Here is a 15,654-nt window from a genome sequence, read left to right as displayed (position 1 = left end):
GGGATCGGATCCATCTGCCCAGAACAGGCAAGGGAAGCTTTGGCAGCAAGCTGGCTGGCTTAGTAAGGTGAGCTTTAAACTGAGGGACTCAGGTGGAGGGGTCTAAAGTGATAATTCTCATGCCGCTGCATCCAGCTGGGGAATAAGCCAGGCCAACCTGAGCAGTGACATAAGCTCCTTAGCTGCCTCCACCTCAAGGGTGCGCATGGCTATGGTGGATCCACTTACCATCCCTCTTGGGAAACCTGCATGCTTGGTTACCTCTCTGAAGTGCCCATACACCAATGCTCTCAGCATGGGGATTAAACAGGATGAATTGGAGAATTGTATGTGGTCAGAGGGCCATGATCTCATTGCAGTTACAGAGACATGGTGGGATAGTTTGCATGACTGGAATGCTGCCATGGATGGCTTTGTACTTTTTAGGAAAGACAGGCCGGCAAGGTGAGGTGGTGGAGTTGCTCTTTATGTGAGGGAGCAACTGAAGTGTATCGAGCTCTGCCAAGGGGTGGATGGAGAATGAGTCGAGAGCTTATGGGTAAAGATTAAGGGGCAGGCCAACATGGGTGACACTGTTGTGAGTGTTTGCTACAGGCCACCTGATTAGGAAGAGAAGTTGATGAGGCCTTCTACAGACAGCTGGAGGGAGCCTCAGGGACAGAGAGGGTCACTAATATTTGATTAAGATGGACTGACATCTCCTCATTCAGTTCTGGTGGTAGGTTGTTAAAATGATGCCCTTAGAAGTTCAGAAATATTATTTGAACCCCTTCCTTACCTAAACACTACCTGGGCTATTAGGGGCTCGCTCTTAGTAACTTTCTTACTAGTAAGGTCGGGTTTAAAAGAAATATGTGTATGCTTGTGAAGGTTAGTAATAGGGAAAGCTTAATTTCCAAGAGCTACAAATGTTCCCAGTGCTGTCTGAAACAGGCTAATTTATGTGTGTGACAAATGGTTTTGACCTTGGAACCAGAGGCGGAATTGACTGAAGTTTTGGTGAAGTTTAAAGGGTAACCAAGTTTCTGTAACAGGGTATAACTAACAGCTTAAACAGGAAGGGAAAACAATGCTGTGTAAAAGATAGTTAGCTTGAAAGCCTTGCTTTTATTGAAAAAGTTATATATATGTCAAAGACAGGCAGGAAAAATGTGGATCAAAAAGAAACATGGCAAATCTAACCTCTGGGACCTAGTAAGAGACACAGCTATATTAAAATCCCATCAGGCAAAGAATGAACACTCCACACTACACAGATAACAAATCAGCGGATGGTGGCAAGGTTCTTCAGGCAGAAACAATACATTAAAATTACACTCGGGCAATCCGAGCTACTATATTCAGGACAAACACACTTTCAGTGTTAGCAAGAGAGATGTTAAAACCAGATGCTTATTTCTAAATAAGCTGTGGCACTACCATGCATTCTGAATCATGTCAATTTTTTTGGTCGTAGTAGAACATGGCTTGAAAGTTAGATATTTGGGTATTGGCAATGTAAGATAACTGGAAGCCCAGGAGCCAGGAATGGGGAGGTAAGAGGTGATGCTGGAACATCTCTGCGGTCACTGGTGGCACTGGTTTCCCAGGGGTGAGGTCCCCAGGACAGATCCTGAGTGCTGCCCAAGGTGTATGAAAAGCCTGCCAGGTGTTTGCACAGTGGCACAGCTGGAATTCTTGGGCTGTTTCAGCAGGGCCAGGATAGTTTCTTTCCTTCCCTGGGTAGTCTCAAGGTAGAGGCTTTTTGGAATGTGTATCCCTCTGTCCCTCTTATGCAGACATGTAGAGACAACTGTAAGCTGGCGTACCCCCTTCAAAGCAGACTTCAGGGGCCAATCTGGCCTTTATTGAAAGCTACATGAAAAATGTAGGGTTGGCTGCCTTTCTCTCTTGCATATTCATTTTCTGCTGCTTCTGAAAGGTTTCAGGAAAATACGTGGTTTGGTACATATGAAACCTGAAGCAAGTTTCGCACAAAGGCAGGTATGAATAGTTTCTTTACATATTCTCAATGGGGAGAGAGTGTTTAGTACTTTAGTTTATAAAAACACATTAAGGTACCACAAATAGAAGTTCTTATGTTACTTGGTGTATGTGAAAACAGAACACTTTATAAAAACAAACCCACAAGAAGGCTTTACCTGCCCTCACAGACAATTGTATACAATAACCAAAACTGCTCTCTCACACTGAAGCGTACAGCACAGTGGTTTGCACACAATGTAGGTGATAAGCAAAGCAGTTGTGGAAGGCAAAGTCATATCTGAATATGAAATCTAAACCAATGAAATATGATTATCTTACCAAATGGAAAACAATTAAGTAGAATCTTTGAAAAGGAAATGACGGTTTAGTGACATCTGGTGATACTAATGCTTGTCTAGATTTTTCCATCAAAATGTGATATCAAATATTGGTTTGGGGGAATCCATACTATAATTTAAAGACAAATTCAGTTGTGCAGGTTTTCATATTTCTACTGGGAAAATTGAAATTATATATATAATTTTGGGGTTTGGCAGTTTAAAATGTACTTAACATCAAAAGTGAACTACAAGCAAATATTTTTTTCGGCTTGGAATAATGGAAGTGAATAAAACTGAGCAAAGCAAGACGTAGACAAATATAAAAAAAAAATGAAAAAAATAACTGGAGCACGATTTTACCATGAAATAAATCCCAAGGGGAACCTGCTACTCTTAAGCTTGTTGAAATTTGATTACTTCAGATGTTAAAATATTTTATAAAGGAAAGTACACATGCTCTTTATTTTCTAGATGTAAACACTGGAGCCCTGAATGACTATGGCACATTTTATGTTGGTGACAGAGTCATGAAACAAACGTAAGTATTTTTATTCTCTGTCTACAGAGCCCCAAGGACTAGAGGCTATAATGAAAACTCCAAAGAAATCAAGTGGTATCACTTTATCACTTTTCTTTAAGACTGAACTTTTGTTAGAGTGATGAAAGCAATACAAGATTTAATTTAATTAAATATCAGAATTTAAAATATTGCTAAATAATTTTAATAATTAGAAGAAATTGTTTTCCCACAACTGCAGTTTCTTTTGTATGGGAGCATTAGTCAAATAAACCCACTGCTAAATATCTGAAGCCATATAATGAAGTATTATTTCAAGGCAGTGGTCCAGCATCAGAACAGATCTGAGTCACATCAAGCAGTATAACTTCCTATGCCTTAAAAGGGGCATGAAACTGAAGCCACTGAGAATATTGTTCCAGCCAGATCACTGCTAGTCAAACAGAAGACAATAAATGTATCAACAGGTATTTCATAATTAGATTTCCTATATTCAAATGTCAGATTGGAGTGTAAAAATACAGGAATTGGGAGCAATAAAGTAGATTCTTGTCACACACAGAAATATGTTATGCATATTTCTGACAGGAGATGACCACTCATAAATAACCAGCTGGTGTCCCCAGAACTTCCAAACCTCTCTCCGATTTTTGTATTCAGCTTTTCAGTTCTCTGCCTACCTCAGTTATACTCTTTCCTTCCTGTGTCTTTTGTGTTTTAATGGTTTGATATGTCATGATTTCTTTATCAGCCAGGTTCAGTACCGTCTTGAAACTTTGACATCAATAAAAAACTTCTGTTTTTTTACTAAACCAAGGGGAAAACCACAGTTCTTTAATATGAAGCCATAACTTCTCTATTCCAAGAGGAGACTCATGATTCTACTGCTGAGGAACAAGCATGGTAACTACACAAGAAAACTGAACAGGTCTTTCCTAGTTCTCAAACGGCACTTTTTTCTTTTTTTTTTTTTTTTTTTTGGTGGCGGGGTAGGTGTCACTGTTTTTTTTTTTTTTAGTCTTTCATTTTATCTAATGCAAAGCTGTCACCAAGCACCACTGGGCATGGCACGCTTTGCTATGATATGTAACATGAGCTAATGATGTCCTGTCCAATGAATTTCTTGGGAAAAGTAAGCTGTCAATGTGATTACTGAATGCCTGCTTCACAATGTTTTGACAGGGAAAAGCTCTATTTCCTTATATTAGCACTAAATGAAGAGCATCTAGATCAAGGACTGTTGCAGAAATTGGAAGGGTTCACGTATGCTACAATAAAATAGGTTTCCAAACTGCCTAGAAAGATAAATACAGATTTGGTGTTGGGAAGTGATCAACATATGACCAAAGAAGCTGGAAGCTGGAGCTGTGATGAAATGCTGTATTGTGGATATACAGACCTGGTTTGCGGAGATGCAAATAAGGTGCGAAAGACAGCTGGCCATTTCCTGATGTGAAGTTTTTCTGTTGAAGAAAACTAATCTGCTGAAAATGGAACTGTTCTGGGGGATGTTGATCTCTGTAGACACTCATTTGGCTCTTTTACAAAGTGGGTTTTATACCTTGGCAGCTGACCTAGGCACCAGGATCCCAAAGTTTTCATCAGTTGGTTTTTTAGATACTTGCTGGTTTCTGAGTTCCAAGAGCTCAGTCCTTCCAGGCCACTGCAATGTAGTGTGTGAAAGGACTGGGAAAGTCAGAGCCCCTGAGACCTCGCTGCCCAACACCCACCCACTAAAGAGCCCAGGCAACACATCTAGCTTAAGAAACACAGACTCAGCCCTTGGAATGTTTTGCTTTTTTAAAAATCATAACTTCTAGACTCCCATTAAAAATAAAAACAAAAATGAGCTTTCAGAATTACATTTTGATTTGTGACTCTTAAAAAGTAATAGTATTTTTTTTTGTGGAAGCAGAAATATGCTTCCTGATCAGATTCAAAGAGAAATGTTGCCTTAGAAATGACCAGAGATGGATGATGGGAAGACAAAATGAAAAAAAAGGAAGCTCAAATGTATGAAACAGTATCTACGACAAAAGATGGGAAAGCTAAGTGGAGATGGACAAGCTGGAAATTATCATCATTACAATTGATCAGCTGCGTATTAAAATGCAAGAAAATGTATTAGTACTGGCATGACAATTCAACTGTGTTAAAATATTTATAATAACAGGTAAAATGGAGCAATTTCATATCTGTATTTTCTTTCTGCTTTTTTCCCTTTTCATCATCGTCTGTTGTATTCAGCCTAGAGCTGCATGTTCACATAGCATTTATCAGTATAATACAAGGGGCAGGGCTACTCACAAAAACATAGTCCTCCTAGGACTTTTACCAGCTTTTGCAACAAAACCCAGGGCTGAAGTTCTGGCTTGATATATATCAGTGACTATTTTTTTTAATGAGATTGTTTTTACATTCTATTTTCTTTTTTCAAGTGTTATGCAGATCTGTGAAATTACGTAGTCTTATTATCCTGATTTTGGAGTCAGCAGATCTCATTTTTTACCTTCAAGTCGACCACAGTTTCTTTCAGTTCTTTCTGTTCTTTTCTGTGAGTTCTTTAAACTTTTGTAATATTTTTTTTTTTTGGCCATGATGCAATTTTTCATTCCACACAGCTTTTCTGTGAGAGGGGTTCGCTAGACTGTGATTATAATTTCTCTGCATATCTGCTCTTTCATGTAGAACTTTCCCCAGAAATCCCATTTTCTTTCTATGTAGTAGTCATTCTTCTGCCCTCCTTGCTGGCCACCAATTTGACATACACTTTGTGACTTACTTAATCATCAGCTAGTTCACTCAACATTGCAGTTTATTCAGTGTATTCATCTTGCAGGGATTTTCCAACTTCTCAATCTATTCATCCTGACCACTAACATTTAAACTAACATTGTTATTCACAGTCGTGACCCATCAGCTGAGGTATTTCAATTCCTGTGTGATCTTTATACATCAGCTGAGGTATTTGAATGCCTGTGTGATCTTTAAATCGTCGAATTTTACTGGGCTCTTTTTGTTTTTCTCATCATAACATGTAATTCTTCTGCCAGTCAATTTTTTGAACGATTTTCTTCTCATGTAGATTTCTACCTAAATTATTTTTCAGTTATTTACTTTCACAGTATAATATAATCTTAAACTCAGAGAAATTTCTGCTGAAAAGAAACCTCAGGAGGCATCTAGTCCAACTTCCCACTCACGACAATTATGAGGGGCAGACCAGGTTGCTCTGGGCTTTATTGTGGTCTTGAAAACAAAGGATGGAGACAGCATACCCTCCTCATAACCAGACAAACTGTTTCAACTGCCTGTCTGTCCTCGTGGTGAAAGTTTTTCCTTTTATCTAGTCTGAACTTCTCTTGTTTCAATTTACACCCATTGTCTCTCCTGTTCCCCCCACGTATTGCTATGAACAGCCTGTCTCCTCCACCTTCTCAATTCCACTCCATCTTCTTGGCAGTAGACCCTTCAAAATCCTCTCGGCAGGGTATTCTACTTCTTTTATTTGGCCACAGATGGCCACTGAAGTGAAAACTTTGTGCTGTTTGGTCACTAACCATTATCTTAAAAATCTAAACTAATGCCAGTGTGGTTTTTCCGCTGCTTTACCCTTTGCTGCAATCACATTGTGTCTTTTGCTAGCCTTTTCGTACAGAAGTAGATTAATTTACTCCAGTCAGCCCTCACAGGATCGCTTTGCCATGTTTTAGACCATTTTATCTTAGCCTGAGATAGATTGGGAAATGGTTGCACTGTTGTTGCATTTAACTAAGCAATCACCTCCACCTTTCCAATGTGTATTTCGGCAACAATCAGGTGCTAGATCCTGACTGAGTTTCTCTGGGCAGCCTCCTTTCTGGCTCTGAAGCCGGGACATTCACTAAAGACCTTGCTGTGTTTTTCTGGGCAGCCCATTGAGATCATCAGACACAGAACCTCTGGGATTTTATCACTCTTGTAGTTCAGCTCTGTCTTAAATTCTTCCTCTTTTTTTTTCAATATTATGTATTTTTGGCATTTTGTTGTGATCCCCCCCCCCCCCCCCCCCCGGATAACTGCAGATAAATATTGAGATATCATGTGTAATGTGAACTTCACCAACTAACCGAGCATAATATTTTTATTAGGAAATCATAGTTGTTGTTCTTTTAGGCAGACAGTGTGCTTCACCCGATGTGTCATAGCTGCCCAAACCTGGTGTGCCACATTTTTACATCTTCGCCTTAGTTTAGAACACCTCCCAGAACAGGGAAGGTAATAGAAATTCAGTTTCCATATGCAGTTTACAACATGTTCTAGAAATAAAATTATTCATTAAACTTCCTTAGGCCAGCTTCCTGAGGCATATTTAAGAGACTAAAGAGATAAGAAAACCTAAAGCAATGTATGAAATTAATCTTCCCTGATGTCCCCAGCCAAGACAAAAGTCTGCCTTTCTTGGCCTGTGCTGTGAATCTCCCCACTTTAGGAATTTTGGAGTCAGGATTAGCAGAGTGATATGTGTGCATATTTAAAACACACTGCTCAAAAAAAATTTGATCCATCTCATCCATTGGCTGTTCGCAGTTACACTGAGTGAACCACAGACAATTACTTTAGGATGTCTAGGAGGACTCAGAATATTTTGTTGTTGACTTTGGTATGTGTAGGTTTAAGACCTTGTCTAGAGCTGACGGACAGTTCTTTCTTTTCCTTTTTGTATAGAGATAAGGTATCACACCTTAGGATCAAACCCCAAGATCTGTGAGAGATTTAGCAGGTGGATAGGTAGGTTCTGCATGCTGACAGTTGAAAAGCTTCATTGCACATGAAGGGGGCAAGTTATGATCAGCTCTACAGATTTTTGACCAGCATGCCAGAAAAGGACTACTAAAAGTGGCAGCAAGCCCGTCATGAAACTGTAGGGGAGCAATTTAGTGCAATTTGTCCTTCTCACCGAGACTGATTAGTCAGTTCATTAATTTTAGGCCCTTGCTGTTTTTTTTTATTCTGTGTAAATTCCTGTTACAATTCTTTTCAATCATAAGCTAATGACTTACATTCAGAAGGTCACCCAGTAGGTGGCACTCCCCAGCTGACTCAAAACTGATCCAGGAGCCAGGAAGGGAGAACCCATGGCAGATACAGGACGGGGCAGACACATTCTGGGTGGTAGTGCGCACCGTGCCTTCATCTCGGTCCCTGCTTTCCCACACAGCACAACACGGGGGCATCTTTTGTGTCTTTTCTTTGCCCCACTTGCAGAGGAGCTTTTCCAGATTTTACACCCCTTTCTAGAAGGTTTATGCTGTGGTTTCTTCCCTATTGCATGGCCTGCTATGTAGTCTAGAAAAAGGCTGAGAAGTAAGACTGGTGCAAGGGAAACTGGAAGTAGCAATGACCAGAAAAGAGCTGGAGAAATTAGACAAAGAGTGACACTGAAGTCTGTAAAGTGCATGCCTGAAGAAGGCTAAGATAAGCTTGGCATTTGAGTGAATACAGATAGATTGACATGCATACACATCTGTCCCAAGATGTATAATTTACATCTCACTTTATTTTTTTGTGACCTTTAAAATATTTGAAGTTTTGCACAATTAACGTATTTCTTCTGGTTAGAGAGGCTGAAAGGTGAGAAAGGTTGAAATGAGAGATTAACTGATCTCTCCATTGAGTCAACTGATTAAAAAGGCACAGTGTGAAACACATTAAAACTGTAATTAATGGAAAGTATGAGACAGAAAAAAAACATCAGCTATGGAACAAAATGTCAAATACGTAGAAAAGTCGACTTTTAGGTGACTTCTACTTAGTCCTAGAGTTTCTCTCTATTTTGGTGACTTTCATACTTCCACCTCTCATTTTTCCCATTGGGAAACACCTCAAATGTCTTTAACATTTTTCCTCTTACTTACAAGTTCTGTTCTCTCTGCATTTCTAATATCTTTACTATTCCCAGGTTCCTGAAGAAGATGTCATGATAGAAGAATATGATATGTGACCAAGGTGCCAAAAAGTTGTCAGCCATGTGGGAAAGTGAAGTTCTAGGTTTTGGGAGACAGATGGGATGATAGTAGCATGCAGTTTACAATTAAAATAATAATTTATTATTTAATTTCTTTGTCAAGGCATCTTTGAAAAGCCATGCTTCAGTACAAGCTCTTGTTTCTTCACAGCAAACCCCATCACAATAAGCTTGTCTTCAGCTACCATGCACATGTTGTCAGAGGCTCCTCTGCTCTTCCCTTGCTTAATCTTACCACCCGGCTTCCTTCCACTATGTACCCTTCCATAGTCATTTGCAAATGAAATCATCCCTGGACAAATCATACAGGAGTTTTAAATCTAAGCTACACTTGTAGATATTTATCTTCTACATCAGAAAACATTAGAGGAAATTTTCTTCGATATACTTGAGTGAATATTCCTTACAGCCTAAATGGATACCATTTTGTTTTCCAATTGAAGATACACTTCAGAACAAAAGGATATTATTCTTCATTCCTGAATATGTATTTTAAATTCTAATGACTAATCATGCAGCTGAATGTTCATGTTGTGATAGGTCATTCTACTACTGTTTTTATTCTGCTGATTGTTCTAGATATTATTCTTCCTCACCTGTGCCTGTTCAATAAATTGGTGCCTGCCACTATATTTTGCAGTTTATCTCATGCATGGAAACCAGGCTTATGAGATACATAAACCCTGTATTTGATAGACACATAAGATATTTCTATATTAGAGACTTAAAACCACTGTGTAGAGTTAAAGGGTTGACATTCTGAAGGGTGCAACAGGATTTTATTTTCTCGTATGATGCTGGTAAAGTGCTGAAGTGGTGTGTGTATATGTTAAGAATATATGTGTTGTTTTACTAGAATCAGAAATCTTTATTTTTACTCTTTTACCATTCAGGGATGGGCTTTTAGAGCAAGATCATGTGTGTCCTTTGTCACAGACAATAAGAAAAATGAGTCAAAAATCTGCATTATCACTCATAGCTATGAAGTGGGGAATCGATGCAGCATATCTTCTACTTGCTGAGTTAAGTATTAGATACATGCATACGTCATATGTTTGTGCATGTGTATATGGCCCTGTTCTTTCAGTATGTAAACTCTAAATGAATTCTAAATTTATGCTAAATAAAAATGAGAAAATACTGCCACAAACTGTGGATTCCAGAATTATTCTGTCCTAGGCAATATTCCAAGAAATAGAGAACTACTGATGTTATTTCTATTACAGAGTCATTACTGTCAAACTTAGGCCCTCAAAATAATGAGCCATAGTTCATTTTCCCAGAAATATAAAATTATATTCTTTTAATTTCCCTGTAATTTTTTAATCTGTTACAGTATTTTTGGTGGGTTTTTTTGCTGTTTTTGTTTTGTTTTTAACTTTTCTCAATCTATATGAACCGAATACACGTACCTACGTGTACTTTTCTGTATTTACGTGTAAGTATTTGGAAGTCTGTGCATAGTTCTTACTTTTCCATACATATGTTAATTCCAGAGGAAAATCACTCCCAGTTGCACACACCCGAAATGTCTGTTTTCCATAGCCTGTCTGGCAGAAAATACTTTGCTCTGTTGGGACCATGATAACAGGGAGCTATATGAACTCTTTTATGTCTGCATGCATATTCTCAATTTTCCATTTACAATGACCTACATTGTATTTTAGATCTTTTAAAATTACTTGATTAAACAGGTTTGTCATGACAATTAAAAGTAGCCTAATTTTTTTAGTGGCTATCATACATTAAATTCCACGTTTGTATCTTAACTCAATTTATAGGCAGTATCTTGCTTTCAAAGACAGAGACTGACAAGTCTGTAATTGTAGTTTGTATAATTTTATCATTTTTTCCCAGCCAGAACAAATATGCAGACTACATGTATAATGCTTCATTAACAGTCTTATGAAACAAACCCTTCAGTATCTGACTGCATTAAATTTTTTAATTTATTTTTTCTTCTGTAAGATAGAAAAGTCCTGTTATCTCCTCTTCACATGCCAAAAAATGGTAGAGAAGGTAGAGAGGAGAGATTAAGGTCTGACCTACAAAAGTTTTTAGCTTCTTAAAAAAAATATTCTTTTAATGTTATTTGTTCAAGGTCATATGAGAAATCTAGAGCAAAGTAACACCTCAGATTCCAGGCTAGTGCCCTCCACACATTGTATAAAATGCTAGGTAATATACTGCTAGAAGACATTACTGAAATCCCCTTAAGGAGAAGGAAAAAGAAGGAAAAGGGAATCATATCCTTTAGAAAAAAAAAAGTTGTATAAAGGTTTGAACTTGCATTCAGTTCCCACCAATTTTTTTGAGAACTGAGAGCACACAGTATTTTGCAGGACTGTTCAACTACAGGTGTACTTCAAAGTTTCACTCCTTGTGCTGGTCCCCAGAAATTTTTGAGTGCTTTTTAATCTGCCAAGTAAATGCATGCTACAGGGTGCCATCACTCTTCCAAGCATTCTTTGTTGTAGGTTGTCACTCATGTATTTGAAATGCACCTTTTTCTCCAAATAAGCTGAGTTCTCTACCCAGATTTTTCCTAACCCCTTACTGAGAATTTGACAAGTCACTTCATTACAGATCAATTTTCCAAAGGATCCCCATCCCAAAGTTTCTTCAGGTCTTAGACCCACTGTTTTTCCTATGTATGGGTTTAGGTCTGTTCCCAGCAAAGAAAAACAGACTTTGCATTTTTTCTTTCTTAAATTCAAATCAAACATGGGAAACAACAAACAAAAATGCTGAATTTGAAGTTTTGCTAATGCTAAAGCTTACACATAAAACTCCACTAGAAGAATTTTTACAATAATCTTATGAACTATGCAGAAGGTTGTATTATTCCAGGGAACACAGATCATCAAAACAAAAATTAAGCATGTAAATCCTGTGCACTCTTACTAGGAGACTGGCTAAATGAGGAATATGCAGACCTATCACCAGACTTTTACTTGACAAAGTTTCCTTCTCAGGACCAGAATGACACCATTATTTGTTACCTTTTTCTCTACCTGTTAGAGAAATAAAATAATTTTTGATTTGATAAAAAAAAAATTAAAAATCCATAACCCAAAATGGAAAAAAATAAAAAGCAGTCTTATCAATCCATTTCTTTTATGAGATGCTGATATACTGATGATGGTCCAAAGTGCAAAATTTAATGTGCAGAGAGCCTGTAGTCTCTCGGTTGTTTCTGTTTCTAGGGCTAAAAATTATACAACAGTCTTAGATATTTTGCACATTACCTATGTGGCAAACATCAATTCACCTGGTGAATAGCACATTCAGTTTCTATTCTGCTCTAACCTAATAAAATTCCCAATATACAAGATTATGTTTCTAAGTGTATAACCGTGATTTTGTTATAAAACATGGTCCTTTAAATCCTGTGAGAGATCGCTTGAGCTAAAGGAGTAAGTAGTTGTACAATGTGCTGTGTGCAGTGTACAAATGCTTGTGGCACCTTTCACTTTCTTTTTCTATCTAGGCTGTGCTTTGGAGGGGCAGCCTGTGAATTATGCATTGCATTGACAGACATGCATTAGGTAGGCATGACTGTAAACTATTAGTCATATGTATTCTCATTATTATAATGTACTTTTCTCCTTGCCCTGTGTTGCAGGCTGAGTAGCCAGTCAGGCAGCTGGAAATGACTGCTCCTCCTCTGTATGGCAGGGATGTATGCTTGAGCAGCAAAAGCTTCTTTCCAACGTAAAGCAATTCTGCATTATTTTGCATGCCAATGACAAAAGCAAGCTGGACTCTTTAATTTAATTTTTAAGATCCCGTTTGTATATTACTTTCTTTGATGCAGTCTTGAAAAGGAAAGAAAGAATCTTATTCAAAGTGGTTTTATAGCAAGTTTATTTTATCCATGGTCTGATCCTTACACAGTAAGGAGTAAAACACAAGAGTCCCTCTCATACAAAAAATTATTATTATACTTCAATGAGAGATCTGCCTTCAAAAGCTGTAGCAACTCTGCTGACAACTGTGACTTTTTCGGCACTGAGACCTCTGGAAAAAATGTGAGATGGTGGGGTGAAAGACTGCAAAAGAACACTAGGAGTGGAATAATTTTCCTGTAAATGGAGAAGTTTCCAAGTGCTAATCATGCTAAAAAAGGGACATTCTAATGGAACACCTAACGTTATAATCGGCTCCCAAGACCAATACTTCCTATTTCTAAGTGGCCAACTATGCCTACAAAGCACACAGTAACCCTTTTTTAGAAAACTAACCCAGTATTTTTACTGCCAGTAATGATGGGAGACATTCCAAAGCTTTAGAGTTCTGTTTAATTTAGCCAGTATTTTAAAGCATAGATTCCAGAACTGGTCTGCAGACCACTGGTGGCCAACAGCTGGTCGTACTGAACATTCAAATATGTACACTAGTCAAGAATGCTGGTTTTGCATGAGAAGCTTGGAAGACTGATAACAGTCACTTGCTCTGAACAGCACTACAAAGCTTTAGTCACCCAGAGTTACTGGGAAACCAGGAATCAAACATGCATCAAGGCCACCTTAACTCTGTTCCTGAGCATTTACTTTTACTTGTAGCCTGAAAGTGATAATTTCCTCCTAACAGTCATTAGCACAAGGAAAAGGTGCTGCAATTAATGTCCCACAGGGGCCTGGCAACAATCTTAACATGAGAAAATTATATTCTCTCCACCTAATTAAGCCTGTAGAGAGGTGGTCTGCATGCCCACTCCTCTAGCATTCCCTGCTCCATTGAAAATGTATGTCACAAAATCAAGGGCTCAGAAGTTAGGAAATATTGCAGCTAAGATTCTTTTTGTACACAGTTACATGATTACAAAGTATTTTTACCTCTGATCCAGGAAGTAACTTCCTTCCAGATCCTGATGACCCATAGGATTAACAGGTCTCAAATTCATTTGAGATCCTATTGCAGCTCCTCCAGTGAGGGGCATTTCAGGCAACCCTAAAAGTGTCCTCATTCTCCTCTTTTTTGTGGGTTTCTTCTGGATTATAATTATGACAACAGAGCAGATGCAGATCTGAAACAGGTATTCCCAAAATATTTGTAGGCTTTCTGGAACAACACTAGCACCTTTTTGCAGCGTATCTGGCAATGATTAAGTATGAATCCTTAAGTTTTATCTTCAGTCAGTATTATGAAAAGAAAACACAGAAAAGCTGCTCTGGAACAAGAAGAAAGTTTTCCTTTCTCCCTTAAGACAACATGTGCAGTCTGAACATCAAAGACAACAACTGAAAGAAAAGCAAAAGGATGCATAAACTGTTCTAACTTAAAGATGTTTAGCAATGTTTCAGCTGGGTAATTGGGCAACATCATTTACAAAATCCACGGATCATTTCCATTTAATGGGAAGGGGGTATCATAGCAACAGAGACTCTGCTTTTGTCATCCTTGGCTCCTGAAGCTAGTGAGGTTACTTCAGCAAGCCAGTGCTGCCAGAAGCCCCTGGAGCATGCCACTTTGCCCATGGCAGTGTCACAACTTGTGCAGGGACCTTCTTGTGCGACTTCTGCGTTCACTGTTTGGTGAAGAATGGTACTCTAGGGGAGCTAGTAACAAATTATGTTCAACAGGGTGCTGATGCAAAAATATCAGCCTTCAAATATTTGTAAGAGCTGTGTATTGTTCTATTGAGACTGATGGGATTTAAAGTGGGACCTCAGGTCTTTGGAAAAAAAGGAAGAAAACTTTTTAAAAACTGCCTTACTGTTAATCATTGCATGAAAAGTGTGTTGTCAAGAGGAGGCTCCATTACAAACATTTTCTTAATGCATCTCATTCACTTAAAGTTATCATATGGCCCTACCAAGGCTTTCTTGCATCTTTCATCCCATTAAAAATTCCAGAGTTTATTTATTTCAGCCCTTTCTTCCAAAGCCTTCAACTGTGTTAGCACAGTATTCTCTGTACAAACCATCCCAGGCCGGCCCACCCTTTGTTGCTGTAGTATATTAGGCTGGTCTTGGCTCTACAGATTCTCTTTTTCACAGGATTGGCCATATCTTTGCCTTAAATACTCCTCTGGAATTTATGGGATCCTTCATTTTTCATAGATAATAAAGGTAGAAGGAACTGTTGTGATCACCTGTTTTGCCCTCCTAGATAAAACACTCCACATAATTTCTCTGAAAAAGATTAAACTTGAATGGATCTGCCCCTGGCCTATCTCATAGCTCTCAGTAGGCTTCCCGTCCAGGAATGCCAGGCAAATACTTTGATATAATACTTTCCTCACTTTCTGGACTCTTGTCTGTTGGCACTATTTCTGACAGAACCTCAGTAGTAAAGACCTGCATAGCAGATTTTATGGTTTATCGAAGGTGGCATGGCGCCAGGCCTGTTGAATACTCTGAAGGTCATCACCTGCCAGCAACTGCAGTGTGCAGCATCTCTCTGCTGCTCTCTTAAAAACTTCTGTGCCTGGAACAAACGCTGCAAGGCACAAACACACCTGATTTACATATGCTTGCTTAATTTCTTGTCTATTTGGAATATGGAAGCCCATGATAGATTGACACCATTCTTTTAGTGTATTAATTAGTGATCCAGAATGTAAGGTTTTAAAGATTTTTATGTGAACCAAACAAAAGCTTCATTAGATTTTGAAAATGCTGTTTGTAGAAAATGCTTTATAAACTTCTTTTTCACTTCTGTTTTCCTCATCAATAATACTTAATTCTACATCTAATGATAAGCATAAATTCTTCATTTAAATGTGAGTTCACTGACTGAAATATAAATAAAAGCAAAATACGCTTTTACTTCTAATTGTATTATCCTTTTACAAGGAGGCTCCATAAAAATGCACATGC

The 15,654-nt window shown here is 38.3% G+C and overlaps 1 protein-coding gene across 1 annotated transcript in view; it reads left to right on the top strand.

Moving 5' to 3' along the window:
* Positions 1-205: 205 nt before the first annotated feature.
* The window catches only part of MACC1 (MET transcriptional regulator MACC1), a 64,938-nt gene continuing 49,489 nt past the window's right edge, over positions 206-15,654 (top strand). The window contains exon 1 of the mRNA XM_005445119.3: positions 206-444. Coding sequence (XP_005445176.1) covers positions 206-444 — 239 coding nt within the window. The remainder of the gene's footprint in view (positions 445-15,654) is intronic.

This window comes from Falco cherrug, chromosome 4 (genome assembly GCF_023634085.1).
Source record: "Falco cherrug isolate bFalChe1 chromosome 4, bFalChe1.pri, whole genome shotgun sequence".
Lineage (NCBI taxonomy): Eukaryota > Metazoa > Chordata > Aves > Falconiformes > Falconidae > Falco > Falco cherrug.
Note: the sequence above shows the minus strand (reverse complement) of the source record. Positions and strands in the feature narration are given on the sequence as shown.